The sequence below is a fragment of the Polistes dominula genome, unplaced genomic scaffold (genome assembly GCF_049000335.1).
Source record: "Polistes dominula isolate Pdom_NZ unplaced genomic scaffold, Pdom_raw_medaka contig_77, whole genome shotgun sequence".
In the NCBI taxonomy this organism is placed as follows: domain Eukaryota; kingdom Metazoa; phylum Arthropoda; class Insecta; order Hymenoptera; family Vespidae; genus Polistes; species Polistes dominula.
Window position 1 is genome coordinate 7,997,816 of NW_028301152.1, and position 12,330 is coordinate 8,010,145.

Sequence of the window (12,330 nt, forward strand, 5' to 3'; positions counted from 1 at the left end):
ATTTTTAGCACATGCTGCCTTCACTCAACCAACTTTTTGAACAACCCCCAGTACTCCCGATCAAATATTCTTTCATAATGAAATCAAAACCAATTGAAAATTTAAATAATCTTCAAATACATACAGTACACGTTTCTATGTATAAAATTTCATAAATATTGTATTACAAATGAAAAAAAAAAACATTGATTATTTTCAATAATGAACAATGGTTGTGGTTACGAATATATACTCTCTTGTAATTCACTCCTGTATATGTGTAAGTAAATACTAACACCTTCTTGATAATCATAGAAAAAGATGAAAGAGTGGTATACCTTCGTGTATTTAAAACGCGGAACGTTTGACGTTATTACTAATTGGACGTACGCTAGGGAATTAATGAAAGAACCGATGGGTATCTAAAAACTGAAGCACGAAATTCAAAAGAAAGATAAATTCTGTTAAAAAAAAGAGAGAAAGAAAAGAAAGAAGTGTGTTTGATTTATTCGTTCATATCTTTTTCTCTACTTTTACATATATATATTTTTTTTTTATATTTTTCAACGCGTATCTCACGCTCATGTCAGACTTTGATGTCGAACGTGACGTTGCATGGTATACACCGGTTTTTTTTTAAAAAGTTTCACAACCACTAACAACCAACACTAGTAAAACACAACCACCGGTAAAAGAGATCCATGACGCTACCAACAAAAAAGGGAGGGAGAAAGAGAGAGAGAGATAAATAGATAGATAGATAGGTAGATAGAAAAGGAGACAAACATCTTTAGTCAACCTCCATTAAATAACGGAACGCGACGCAACTAACGCATTTTTTTTTACTCTTTCATCTTGCCGATAAATGCAACTCCTACATACGTGGGTGGTGTATCCCCAACACACGTGCGCATTTCTATACATCAATATATATATATATATATACATACGTTTTTTTTATATGTATGTGTGTCTGTTATATGCTTGCGTGTAATATATGATATGCATGTGTGTATGTGTGAATATATAAGTTCGATATCGGCTTATGTATGTGTGAGTGTATAAATATGCGTAAGTGCGTGTATATAAACACAAAAAAGTCGTAATGATAAGGAATAGATGATAAATATCTTTCGTATGTTACGAGTACGATAGTATATGTTACGTAGATGTATGTGTGAGTAGAAGAAAGAAAGAAACAAAGAGAAAGAAGAAAAAAAGAGAAAAATATGCAACCATAGTTAGACGACACGACCCCTACCCTTATGTGTAATATTTTTTGTTTGTGTATACGTGTGTGGTGTGTTTACATATATATACAAGTATACATATATATGCAGAAAGAAAGAGTAAAAAAGATTTCGTTTATTAAATCCCTGTGGTAAGTTAAAGTAAACAATTTTCAAGATAAGAAAAATAAATATTTCTTCAACGATCATGAAAATCGAGTTCGAGGACTAAAATTGTAGAGATAGAAACATTTTCTTACGATTTTATATTTCCTGTTAGAATTTTTATTTATAAAACACAAATATTTATTTTATTATCGATTTTTGATAACGATTTAATCGAATCGAGAAGAAAGGAACTTTAAAAAAAAAAAAATTTACGATCTACAAAGAGTGATTTAATATATTCAGGTGGTTCAAAGGTGATTCAACTTTGATTTTATTTTAATGAAAGACGAATCATGAAGAGTTCAATTTTTCAATGATTTTAAAGAACAAATATTTATTTTTCTTTCAAGAATCTTTTGATTAAAATTTATATATATATATATATATATATATATATATATATATATATATATATATATATATTTTTTTAAATGTGATAAAACTACAAAACTTAATTACACGTCGATAAACCACTTTGGTCATTTTTACCAAACGCGTATATGCATCTATAGCACTGTAAGTGTTAAATATTATATATTATTATACGTTGAATATTAAATTAATTTTAATCTTATTTCATAATACTATATATAATATTATATACATTTATAATATTAGATAAAAATATTACCCTTTGAAGTCATCACTGCGCATGATCGTTAAAAAAAATATATTTTAATTCAAATAAATATATAAAATATTTAAAAATGTTAAAATCATAACGTTCTAATCTTAATTTCGATTTATTAAGAATATTATTTCACGTTACACATATGCGCGACTTTCGAAATGTCATATAAACAATATTTAACAAAATAACTTTGACAGAAGACAATGACCCAGTTTAACAGCTGATTTCGAGGAAGACGGTACTCCTGACATATATTTCATGCTTTTAAACAATAATAGACACTTCCATCAATCAATTAACAATTATTTTAATACTCAAATACACTCTAATTATATTTCAGATTTTTTTAACACATATACATTGATTTAACCCTTTGAGTGGTGAATACTTTTAACTAAAATGTTTTATAGAAACGGAATAATTTATTATTAAGTAGATTCTAATAATAAATTATATTTAAAACGTTCCGTGCCACGTGTACCGATGGTACACTTACCATTTGATATATTTAATTAATACGCTAAAATATATTTTTGTAATAAATTTAATTCTGTACAAAAATATTCATATTAAAATATTGATGCATTATACAAAATGCAGTATAGAACAAAGCACATAAATTTGTTTAATTATTATATTAACAATAATTAATAATTACATGTAATGGTTGATTTTGTGAATCACATTTTCTTTCTGTGAATATAATTTAAATAATTAATATAAACATTACATTATTTTACATTAATATTAACAAATACGTATATGCTTCGAACGATCAGGTTAGTAATTTTTACCAAACGTATAAATGCGTCCATAGCACTCAAAGGGTTAATAAAAGCCTACAAAATATTTCCAAAAAGAAAATAAAATAATGAAGCAAAAATTTACGATCTTAAAACTTCGTACCACATTTTTTTTTTATAAGAGTCTTACATAAAAAAAAACTGTATTTAAAAAATGTTCGATTTTCGAGTGCAAATCTTAAATTTCACGTTCTCTTTTTTCTTTTTCGTTTATTTTACACTTCCAGTTCGTTTTGTCTCTTTCTTCTTCTTTTCTTTTTTTTTTTTTTTTACTTTCTTTTACCGATGAGTCCACCCTTAAGTGAACAAAGCGCATAACTCATCGACCATAAATTATGGTACCTGACGCGTCGCGGGACCTCACAAATCAACTCCCTGGAATTTCGCGAAATAAATCCCAACCATTCTCGTAGGATATTTGGATTTACGACTCTACTATCATAAGAGAGAAAGAGATAGAAAGAGGGAGTGAGAGAGAGAGAGAGGAGAGGAGAGAGAAAGCAGACGATCTATCGCTTATTAAGTTTTACTCTTCCTTTTTTTTTTTTTTTTTTTTAACATAAAGTTTGCATTAATAAATTCTAACATAAGAAACAAAAAAAAGAATAAAAAGAAGTAAAAATAAACCTTATTTTATATTTATTATAGTAGTTCCTAAATTTCATCGATTTTTATTCGATTCATTAAGTTTTTTTTTAACTTGTAGTATAAATTATAAAAATAAATTTTAATAAAAACTGAAAAAAATAAATGATTGAAGTAAAATATAGTAAGAATTCATTTTATTTATGGTTATTGTAAAAATTTTCTTATTATTTTTTATATCATATGTTTCATTTTAGAAGTAATATATTAATTATATACGATTAATTACATATTTTTATTAATTATTAATTATTATATATTACTACTAATTATATACAATCAATTTCGTATTATATAATTATTATACAATTATAATTATATAATATAATTATAATAATTATGTTATATAATATAGTTATATATAATATAATAAAATATTATAAAAAATATAAATAAATATATAAATTATATTATATATATAATTATTAATTAAAATTCGTATAATTAATTAATTTTTATGAAAAAGAATTTAGAAAATAAAAAGAACAAAATCAAACCCTAGTAATCCTATTTCTTAAATTTCTTTCTTATATTTTACTTAATTCCTAAAGTTTTTTTAAACTCATAGTATATAAATTTATAAATTACAATTAAAAAAAGGAAGAATAAATAAGCACAAAAATTTATATACATATATTTTAATATTATCTATTTAACACTAGATTTACGAACTGAGCCAATTTGACTCATCTCCAATTTTTTTTAATACATATATACAAAACTTACATATTATTTTTTTAAAATACATGTTGTTCTTAAGTTACCTAATGAAATATATTTAAATATTAATCCTACCCTCTATTCAAAATCTTTCATTTAAACAATGTTTGTAAGTCATTAAAAAATATTGAACAAAACATCCGTAAATCTAGTGTTAATTTCTTAAAAAAACATGCTGTATAATAAATTATAAGAAAAAATTAAAAAGAAAAAGAAACAAAAAAATAAATCCTTTTTTGGTGTTGTTTCTCCATCGTTCTTGTTAGTTTCTTTTTGTTTTATATTTAAAAGACTTCGTTCAATAAAACAACTCGTTTATGTTGGTCATTAACTTTAATTATTTTTTTTAAATTATTTTTTTATTGAACTTGCGGATACGTTTAATAAAAATAATAATAATAGTAATGAAAAAAAATATATCACCCTTCGAACTTAGGCTCCGAAAACTATCAACCGCAACGGTCGCAGCTGTGCAAAACTATTTTAGGATATACCCATACAGTACGGTAGATAATTTATGATCTACACGAACGATCCAGCAGGACTAGTTACAAGGACGATCATATTATACGAGAGAACTTTGCTTCTTTTCTCTCTCACTCTTTCTCACTCACACACACGCACTTCCTCCTTCTCGTTAAGAACTGAAAAACGTCATTTTCATACTAAATTCTATTTTGTATCCAATCTTTTTTCAAAAACTATCTAATTAATTATAATCTCTCAAAAAAATATTCTTTCAAACGTTTTAAATCAAATTCAAATGTTAACAATTATGCACCACTATTACAATTTAATAAAAAAAAGTCCCTTGATCAAGATCGATTAATTAATTACTATAAAACATATAAAATGTGCATTATCTTTAAAAAAAGAAATCTTTTCCAAATCTTACTCACGAATCTATCTTCTTGAAATGAGGGGGAAAATAATACGATTCTCGAATACGAAGTAATAAAAAAAAAAAAAAAAAAAAACTAAAATGAAAACATTTAAATAACGTTCGAAAAAATATTTCTAATCTGCTTCTATAAATTTTACCCTAGAAAGTTATTAACGTTACGATATTGAATAATTCGAATCAATGTCAAACTCGATCGATAAAGTGACTATTACACAGTAAATTATATTATCCAATTATCCCTACGTTTGTTAATATGTATTAGCACCATTACGATCAGCGTAAGTACATCATCAAATCACCCCAATCCTTTTAACCCTCCCCTGCCACTTCACTTTCGAATCATCTCTTAAAATAAAAGCTTTGATAATAATAAAATTTAATAATGCAACATAAACCCGCGTTTTTTAACGAACATTACTACTACTGTAATCAGTGAATGTCATTCTAACCTTCCCCCACTTTTGAATGAATTACATATAATTGTTTTATTATTTCATAAAAATTCATTACATAATAAATTCTTTGGTTTTTTTTAATGTACATTAACGTCATTATGATCAGCAAACATTATTAAATTCTTCTTTTAACAAAGTTTGATATAATTATTGTATCATTAAGTACAAATTAATAATTCAATATATTCCCGATTGTGTTAATGTACATTATCACTAATCGAATTGAATTTCATTGTTGCATTATTGAATAAAAAATAAAAGAATGAAAGAGAATAAATAAATAAACTCACATGAAATTGGTTCCTTTGGTATGTCACTTGGTGGAAAGCCCTGCGCTTCAAAATCCGGCCTGACAGCGTCACATTTTAAGCCGGCGCCGTTAACGAACGTAGTCGTATAAAAAACGATCAAAGCAATTAATAGAACCATCTTTGTCGTTCTTCCACTCATTTTGATTTCTTCTTTTACTTCTTCTTTATCTTCTTCACAAGGAACGATTTATTTATTTACAAAAAAACCTCACAATAGAAACCAATAACAGTTTTGATATAGTTAACTCACGTAAGCACCTTTTGTTATATATTCACTAATATGATGAATTAGAAAGATTAAAAATAGAGACAGAGTGATATAGAAAAAATAAAAAAAAAGAATAAAGAAATAAACTAAAGATCCTCGAAGAAAATTTAATATAAACCGCGACGATGAAGAAAAACGCGATGCAACGGAGAGAAACAACACACATTCACTTCCTCCGTTGAACGCCCGAAACGCACTGTGCGACTCGTGCTTGGAAACGCGTGCCAATAGTCACGCGCATGCGCGACCTGCGCGCGCAACCTACTCGCGAAAAATTTATGTTTGAATCGCTTGTAATCTCTTCGCTTACGCGGGCAAAATTTTATCGATAATTCTATTTTTTAATTCATTATCTATCTTTCTATTTTATTATGCTACATTGTAAATTAATAATTCGTATAAATAAATAAAATAAATTAAAATATGGAGAAAGAAAAATATTAAGAGTAAACTTTATTTATTTCATATTTTAATCGTGTATATTTTCATTTCTAAATAACAATTACAACTCTTGTATTTTTTTGTCAATAATTAATATTTAATATTAGTTACATGGACGGATTTTTATTCGTTATAATAATATTATTTCTTGTATATAAGAAATAAAATACAGTCTAATATTTGAGATCAAGCGAATGCTAGAATATTGTAACTGTGCATTCGTGATAAAGAAACTAAACTACTTATTATTATTATAGTTTTGTACTATAACGTTGGACGGAATACAGATAATAATAATTATATAAGAATATAATAGAATAATTAATTTTACATATACGTGATCGTACTATGACACAATGGACAAGCATTAATATTAACGACATCACGTTCAGTAGCTACATGATGTCTACAAACGGTACAAGTCCAAGCATTACTGAGATCCATCAAAGGTTTACCAGACACTATACAAGCCGGAAATCTGGTCATACAATTTGGACATATAACGCACCAATCAGGTATTAAAGTTTCGCAATTGACGCATTCAGCTTTTACATTACGCGTGTCTTTAGGATTGTGTTTAGTAAAAATATTTACAGCCAATTCTTCATACTCTTCTCTTTTTGACTCTGGAATAGCTTCAAAAGCTTCCAATTTGATAAAAGCTTTAGAACACGTAGCAAAAGCATGATTAACCGCGCTTGATAATGCAAGTAGACAATAAATATCTTCTAATTCTAAAATATCTTCATATTCTCTAAGTCTCAAAGCAGTTTTCATTGAAGCATCGAAATTACCATCGTAGATTTGTCTATGAGCTAATAAAAGAAAATGATATGCTTCAGCACCACGCCAAGCATTTTCTATTATTTTTGTATCTTCGTTGCTTTCCGTTAAACCCATCACAACATTGCTACGCCCTCCCTTTATCGTTGGTATGCTGTTAATATGATCCTCTATCAATAATGCAGCAAGAACATATATTTTTTTAACTCTCAACGGATTAGTTCTGAACTTAGCTTGCTCTTCCGCAAGTTGTATCAACAATTTAGCCGCTTCCAAATAATAATTAGCTTTCTTATATAACTCAATAGCTTGCAATCTCTTACCATTGGATAAAAGATGATTAGCATATTTGTTCAGTAATTCACCAATTTGTGCCATTTTGTAAGTTTTGGCTAAATCGATAGCTTGGTCCCAATGGTTAAGGCGTACGCATGTATCTACTGCTAACTTAACATCACCATATTTGATATAAGCTGCAACTGCCTGCGAACACATACCTACCGAAGACAACATTTTTGCAACAGTTTTTAAAATTGGACTTTTATCGGGTAATTGATCTACTGTTCCTGCCAGCTGTATAAAATCTTCTAGTTTGTAATAACATTGAATAAGTTTCTCCAAGTTACGTCCCTTCTCATAATATTCTCTAGCACCTTCCCAGTTTTGTCTTTCAGCAAAAGAATCTCCAATTTTATTGTATGCATGCTCCATTTGTTTGTCAGATCCACCGATCCCCATTTTCATCAATTGAACTACTCGAAAATAATCACCCAATTTTTGACGCAACGTTATAGCAAGATCTCGCCTATCCATATCCAAATACAATTTCTCAGCTTCATCATAATTTCCAAGAAACGCAGCAACTTCTGCTTTTTTCAACTGATCATTATGAACATTTCTTAAACGTTTGATAAATTGTATACCCAAGTAATCCGTACAACGAACCATTGCATTTTCAGCAGTTTCTAAATCTAATACTTTTAACGCTGACTCGGCCAATAATCTCCACAATCGAGGATGCGGATTATCTTGAATAAAATTATTAGCTTCTTTCAATCCAACTTTTGCTAAAAGTTCTCTTGTATCTCTTAATGATTTAACTTCCAAATCTATTAATAAATCATTTTTTATTTCATCTGGTTTTTCGATTAGATCATCCAATAAAACACATCGTATTTCTAAATCTTGAAAAAAACATATGTATCCATAACACGATATAGGTTCTTCTGGATCTAATCCTCTTAAAACGTACATTCTTGTTTTCTCCATAATTGCAAGTAACAGAGGATTATCTTGAGCCCAGCACATTGCCCATACATCTTTCCTTTCAAATTTGCTTACATTATCTCCTGTCTTCGTATTCATAGAATCAGTACCTTTATGTATATCTAAATCTAACATAGTAAGAACTCCAGACGTGTCCATAATAGAAACACGAGTTGAATCACAATTTATAGCCATTTTATAAAGTTTGCAAGATGCATTATATCGATTCATAAGAGTAACTTGTGGTAGAGAATAACGTTGTATCATTCCAGATTCTCTTCCAATAAGAAAAAGTTTCTCAGTTGCACAAATACATGAAATTGGGTCCATCGTAGGCTTGGTGCTTGTAGGTGATTCAAAAGATCTATCTCTATCCAAATCCTGTATAACTTCTGTTACTCCGGTTGGAGTATCATCAACGTGATAAATTTTTTCTTTACGTAATTTTCCAGTAAGTAATGCCGAATTACGTGGCGTTCGAAAAGTCCAAAGTATAAAATTATTTTTAGATGCAGCAATAACAATGTTACTAGTAATAGTTACGTACAAAGGTTCTATATCTAAAAATTTAGTATCTATCGGCGTGGCTATGGTATTACAAACTAATAATGCAAATTGTTCTGATCCTTGCATTAGATCGTTCTTCACTGCTAGAACACAATGTTCTTCACAAGATGCTATAGAAATTAAAGTGCGTACAAATTTAGTGCAGCATGTATTATTACTAGTATTCCAGAATGTAATACATATACCATCCTTACTAATTTTTTCATTAGTAAATACAACGGTATTACTGAAATAAGTCCATTTATAATCTGGACGTATATTAGCAAAATATATATGAGAATCAACAGACAAAGCAACCCTCAATGAACCACCCTCCCATGCGCAAGCTGTTACTTCTCTACCAGGTATTTTTAAAGTTCTTATGTGTTCTCCAAATTGAGTGTAAAATTGTATAGCATTAACATCTTTTGTTTCTCCATTAGTTAAAAATGGCATCATACCGGTTACAGCTAATATAGAACCATGACAATTCCAACAACACCAAGCAGTGGTCATACCAGTTTCTACAACAACTGGATTGTCATCATTGGTATCTTTTATTAATAATATTTTACCGCTTTGATAACAAATAGCTAAAGTAGGACAATCCATCGCGATATATCCATTTCTCCCATTATACCATTGCAATGTAACTATTGTTTGTAATTGGCCAGGTATTTGTTGTACCATATTTAACTTTGTTAAAAATATCCCTTGATTGTCATACAAGTGAAGTTCACCATTCTTCAATCCAAATAAAAGTAATTTTCCATCAGGTGACCATTGTACGCTGCATAAAGAAACATTTTTCAATTCCTTTCCCCAAATTCTGTTACCATCAACAGAACCAACAATAACAGCACCATCTTCGTATACAATACAAATCTTTTGACCATCTTGACTCCAAGACATACTTTTAACAACAGATTTGTTACGATTATTAATCATTTCCTCGTACCAAGAACCTTTATACATCATCCAAACAATGATAACACCATTTTGATCACTTGACGTAAGCTTTTGATGTTCTTCATTCCAGGTAACTACTTGTACATGACCATTGTGACCTTCCAAAGTTTGATTCATACTCAGATTACTAGCAGCAGTCAAATTACGTGACTTTCCATTCATGTTATTAACACCCATCACAGATTCTACTCGCAGTACTTTTAAAAGACCATCTTCTCCACCTACTGCTATATATCCTTCTTTTTGATTCCATGCTATACAATTCAAACGGAAATTATTTGGTATTGCTATCTTTTTGCTTAGATAGACAAACATTTTGTTATTTTTAAATACTTCAGTTTAGAAATGCATCGAAGCTTTTTAAATGTCTGAAAAAAATAATATCTTGTTAATGACATTTACTTCAATGTTTCTGACAATCAAAGCACAACAACAATCAATTATATAAGAACCAATAATGAAATAAAAGAAATTAAAGTTATCATTTCATTTTGTAATAATTATATGGATTTCATACAAGTTATTATTTATAATAATAATGATAATAATATTAATAATTTGATAATAAACAATAATAGCTATCATAACCTGTCACTTGAAGTGTGTGCGATTTTATCGACAAATGTGGGCGAAATATGAACTAAACAAGTAAGGTAAAAGTTTGGTAGGTAATGTAAATTATTTCTTCATCTTAGTTAGTGACCACCACTGGACGATAATAGGTAGAATACTTTATTCTTTGATAGTATTGTAGAGTTCTTTAATAAAATTGTACCGTTCTTTGATAGTGTACCGTCATTGCGTTAAGTACGTACTATCGCCCACTGGTAGTCACGGTAGTAACTAAAATGCATCTGTTAGGAAAAAATTGGGCTATATATATATTGTATTTATATAATTGTAATTATATACAATATGGTGAATTTAAATTAATAATTAAGATATAAATATAAATATTTGAATGTAGGTTACATAAAACAATAGAACAATTAAAATTCAGAAATAACCATTCCACCATATTTGAATTAATTCTAGTCATTAAAGATATCGCTGATGAACATAACAAAGATAAACCGATTGTCATGCCACTAATAGACTTAAATAAGACATTTGATTCTGTTTATCATCATAGGCTCTTTCTAAAGTTACGTAAGCTTGAATTTCCTGATACTTTGTTAAAAATACTGCATAGTTGCTTAAACAACAGTTATTCAAGTCATGCTTGATAATGTCATTTCAACACCAGTAAATGTACCTACTAGAGTTCCCCAAGGATTTAGTCCTGATACCAGCATTGTTCAATCTTTACATCAATGCCATCCCAATGAATTCAAAAATTGAACTATGGAGTTCAAGTTTGGGGAGCTGTTTCCTCATACTATGTCTAAAAACTCCAAGTAGTTCAAAACACCTATTCCTGTACAATTTATAAAAGGAAGACCAGAATTAGCAACAAAAATCCTGCATACAGTAATTGATATCTCATACATAAACGAAACCCTTTCATTCTCTAATCTGCAACACCAAATAACAAATAAAAACACACTACAATCCAGTATTGAAACAAATAGAATTTACTAAGAAATAAGTTGCCATACCCCCAGAAAATGCAACTATCAAATTTTTAAATAAAAACTTGACCTGCTGACCACTCCAGAAGAAGTTTTAAAAGGAACTTTCGCCATTTTAGAGACTCACCTATTTATCTTATTGATTATCTCAGACATAAATCACCAGAAGTCACAAATAGGCGGATAATCATAGTTATTTATTCATGAAAACTGGTTTTTAAAAGTTTTTCCTGTTAAATGTACACTTGTTATGCAATATCTCAATAAAAATTACAACTATAATAAAAAAGATAAATACTGGTTAAGAAAGATAAAGAAGACGAAAAAAATTGCGCTTTTTTAAGGATATTTTTAGTGAAATTTTCAACATTTTTAGTGAATATAATTAATAAATAATAATGTTTATTCATATTTATTAAAATACATTGTTAATTTGTGGCTTCTCGTAAAAATGTGCGAATTATTTTTTTTTTTACAAGTGACACGGAAAAATGGGTTGCTAGACACCTTTAAAAAATTCTCACCAAATATGAGCTCTTAATTTTAATAGGAAGATCCTCCGCATCGCAGTTTTTTATTTTTTTTTTCAGTCTAATAGATTAAAATTCATACCTCATTATTTATTGATTGTACAGAAAAAT

The 12,330-nt window shown here is 28.4% G+C and overlaps 2 protein-coding genes across 2 annotated transcripts in view; both read right to left on the reverse strand.

The window, feature by feature from the left end:
- dlp (glypican dally-like) overlaps positions 1-6,319 on the reverse strand; it is a 138,456-nt gene extending 132,137 nt beyond the window's left edge. The window contains exon 1 of the mRNA XM_015325819.2: positions 5,825-6,319. Coding sequence (XP_015181305.1) covers positions 5,825-5,984 — 160 coding nt within the window. The 5' untranslated portion in view covers positions 5,985-6,319. The remainder of the gene's footprint in view (positions 1-5,824) is intronic.
- Positions 6,320-6,575: 256 nt separating this feature from the next.
- On the reverse strand, positions 6,576-10,807 carry Oseg4 (intraflagellar transport protein Oseg4). Its single transcript, XM_015325820.2, has 2 exons — positions 10,707-10,807; positions 6,576-10,486 (listed from the first exon to the last, which is right to left on the reverse strand). The coding sequence occupies exon 2, from the start codon at positions 10,431-10,433 to the stop codon at positions 6,882-6,884; it is 3,552 nt and encodes a 1,183-aa protein (XP_015181306.1). The 5' UTR covers positions 10,434-10,486; positions 10,707-10,807; the 3' UTR covers positions 6,576-6,881.
- Positions 10,808-12,330: the final 1,523 nt, after the last annotated feature.

Excerpts from the sequence above, each read along its gene's own strand:
- Oseg4 (XM_015325820.2), bottom strand. The coding sequence starts at position 10,433 with ATGTTTGTCTATCTAAGCAAAAAGATAGCAATACCAAATAATTTCCGT.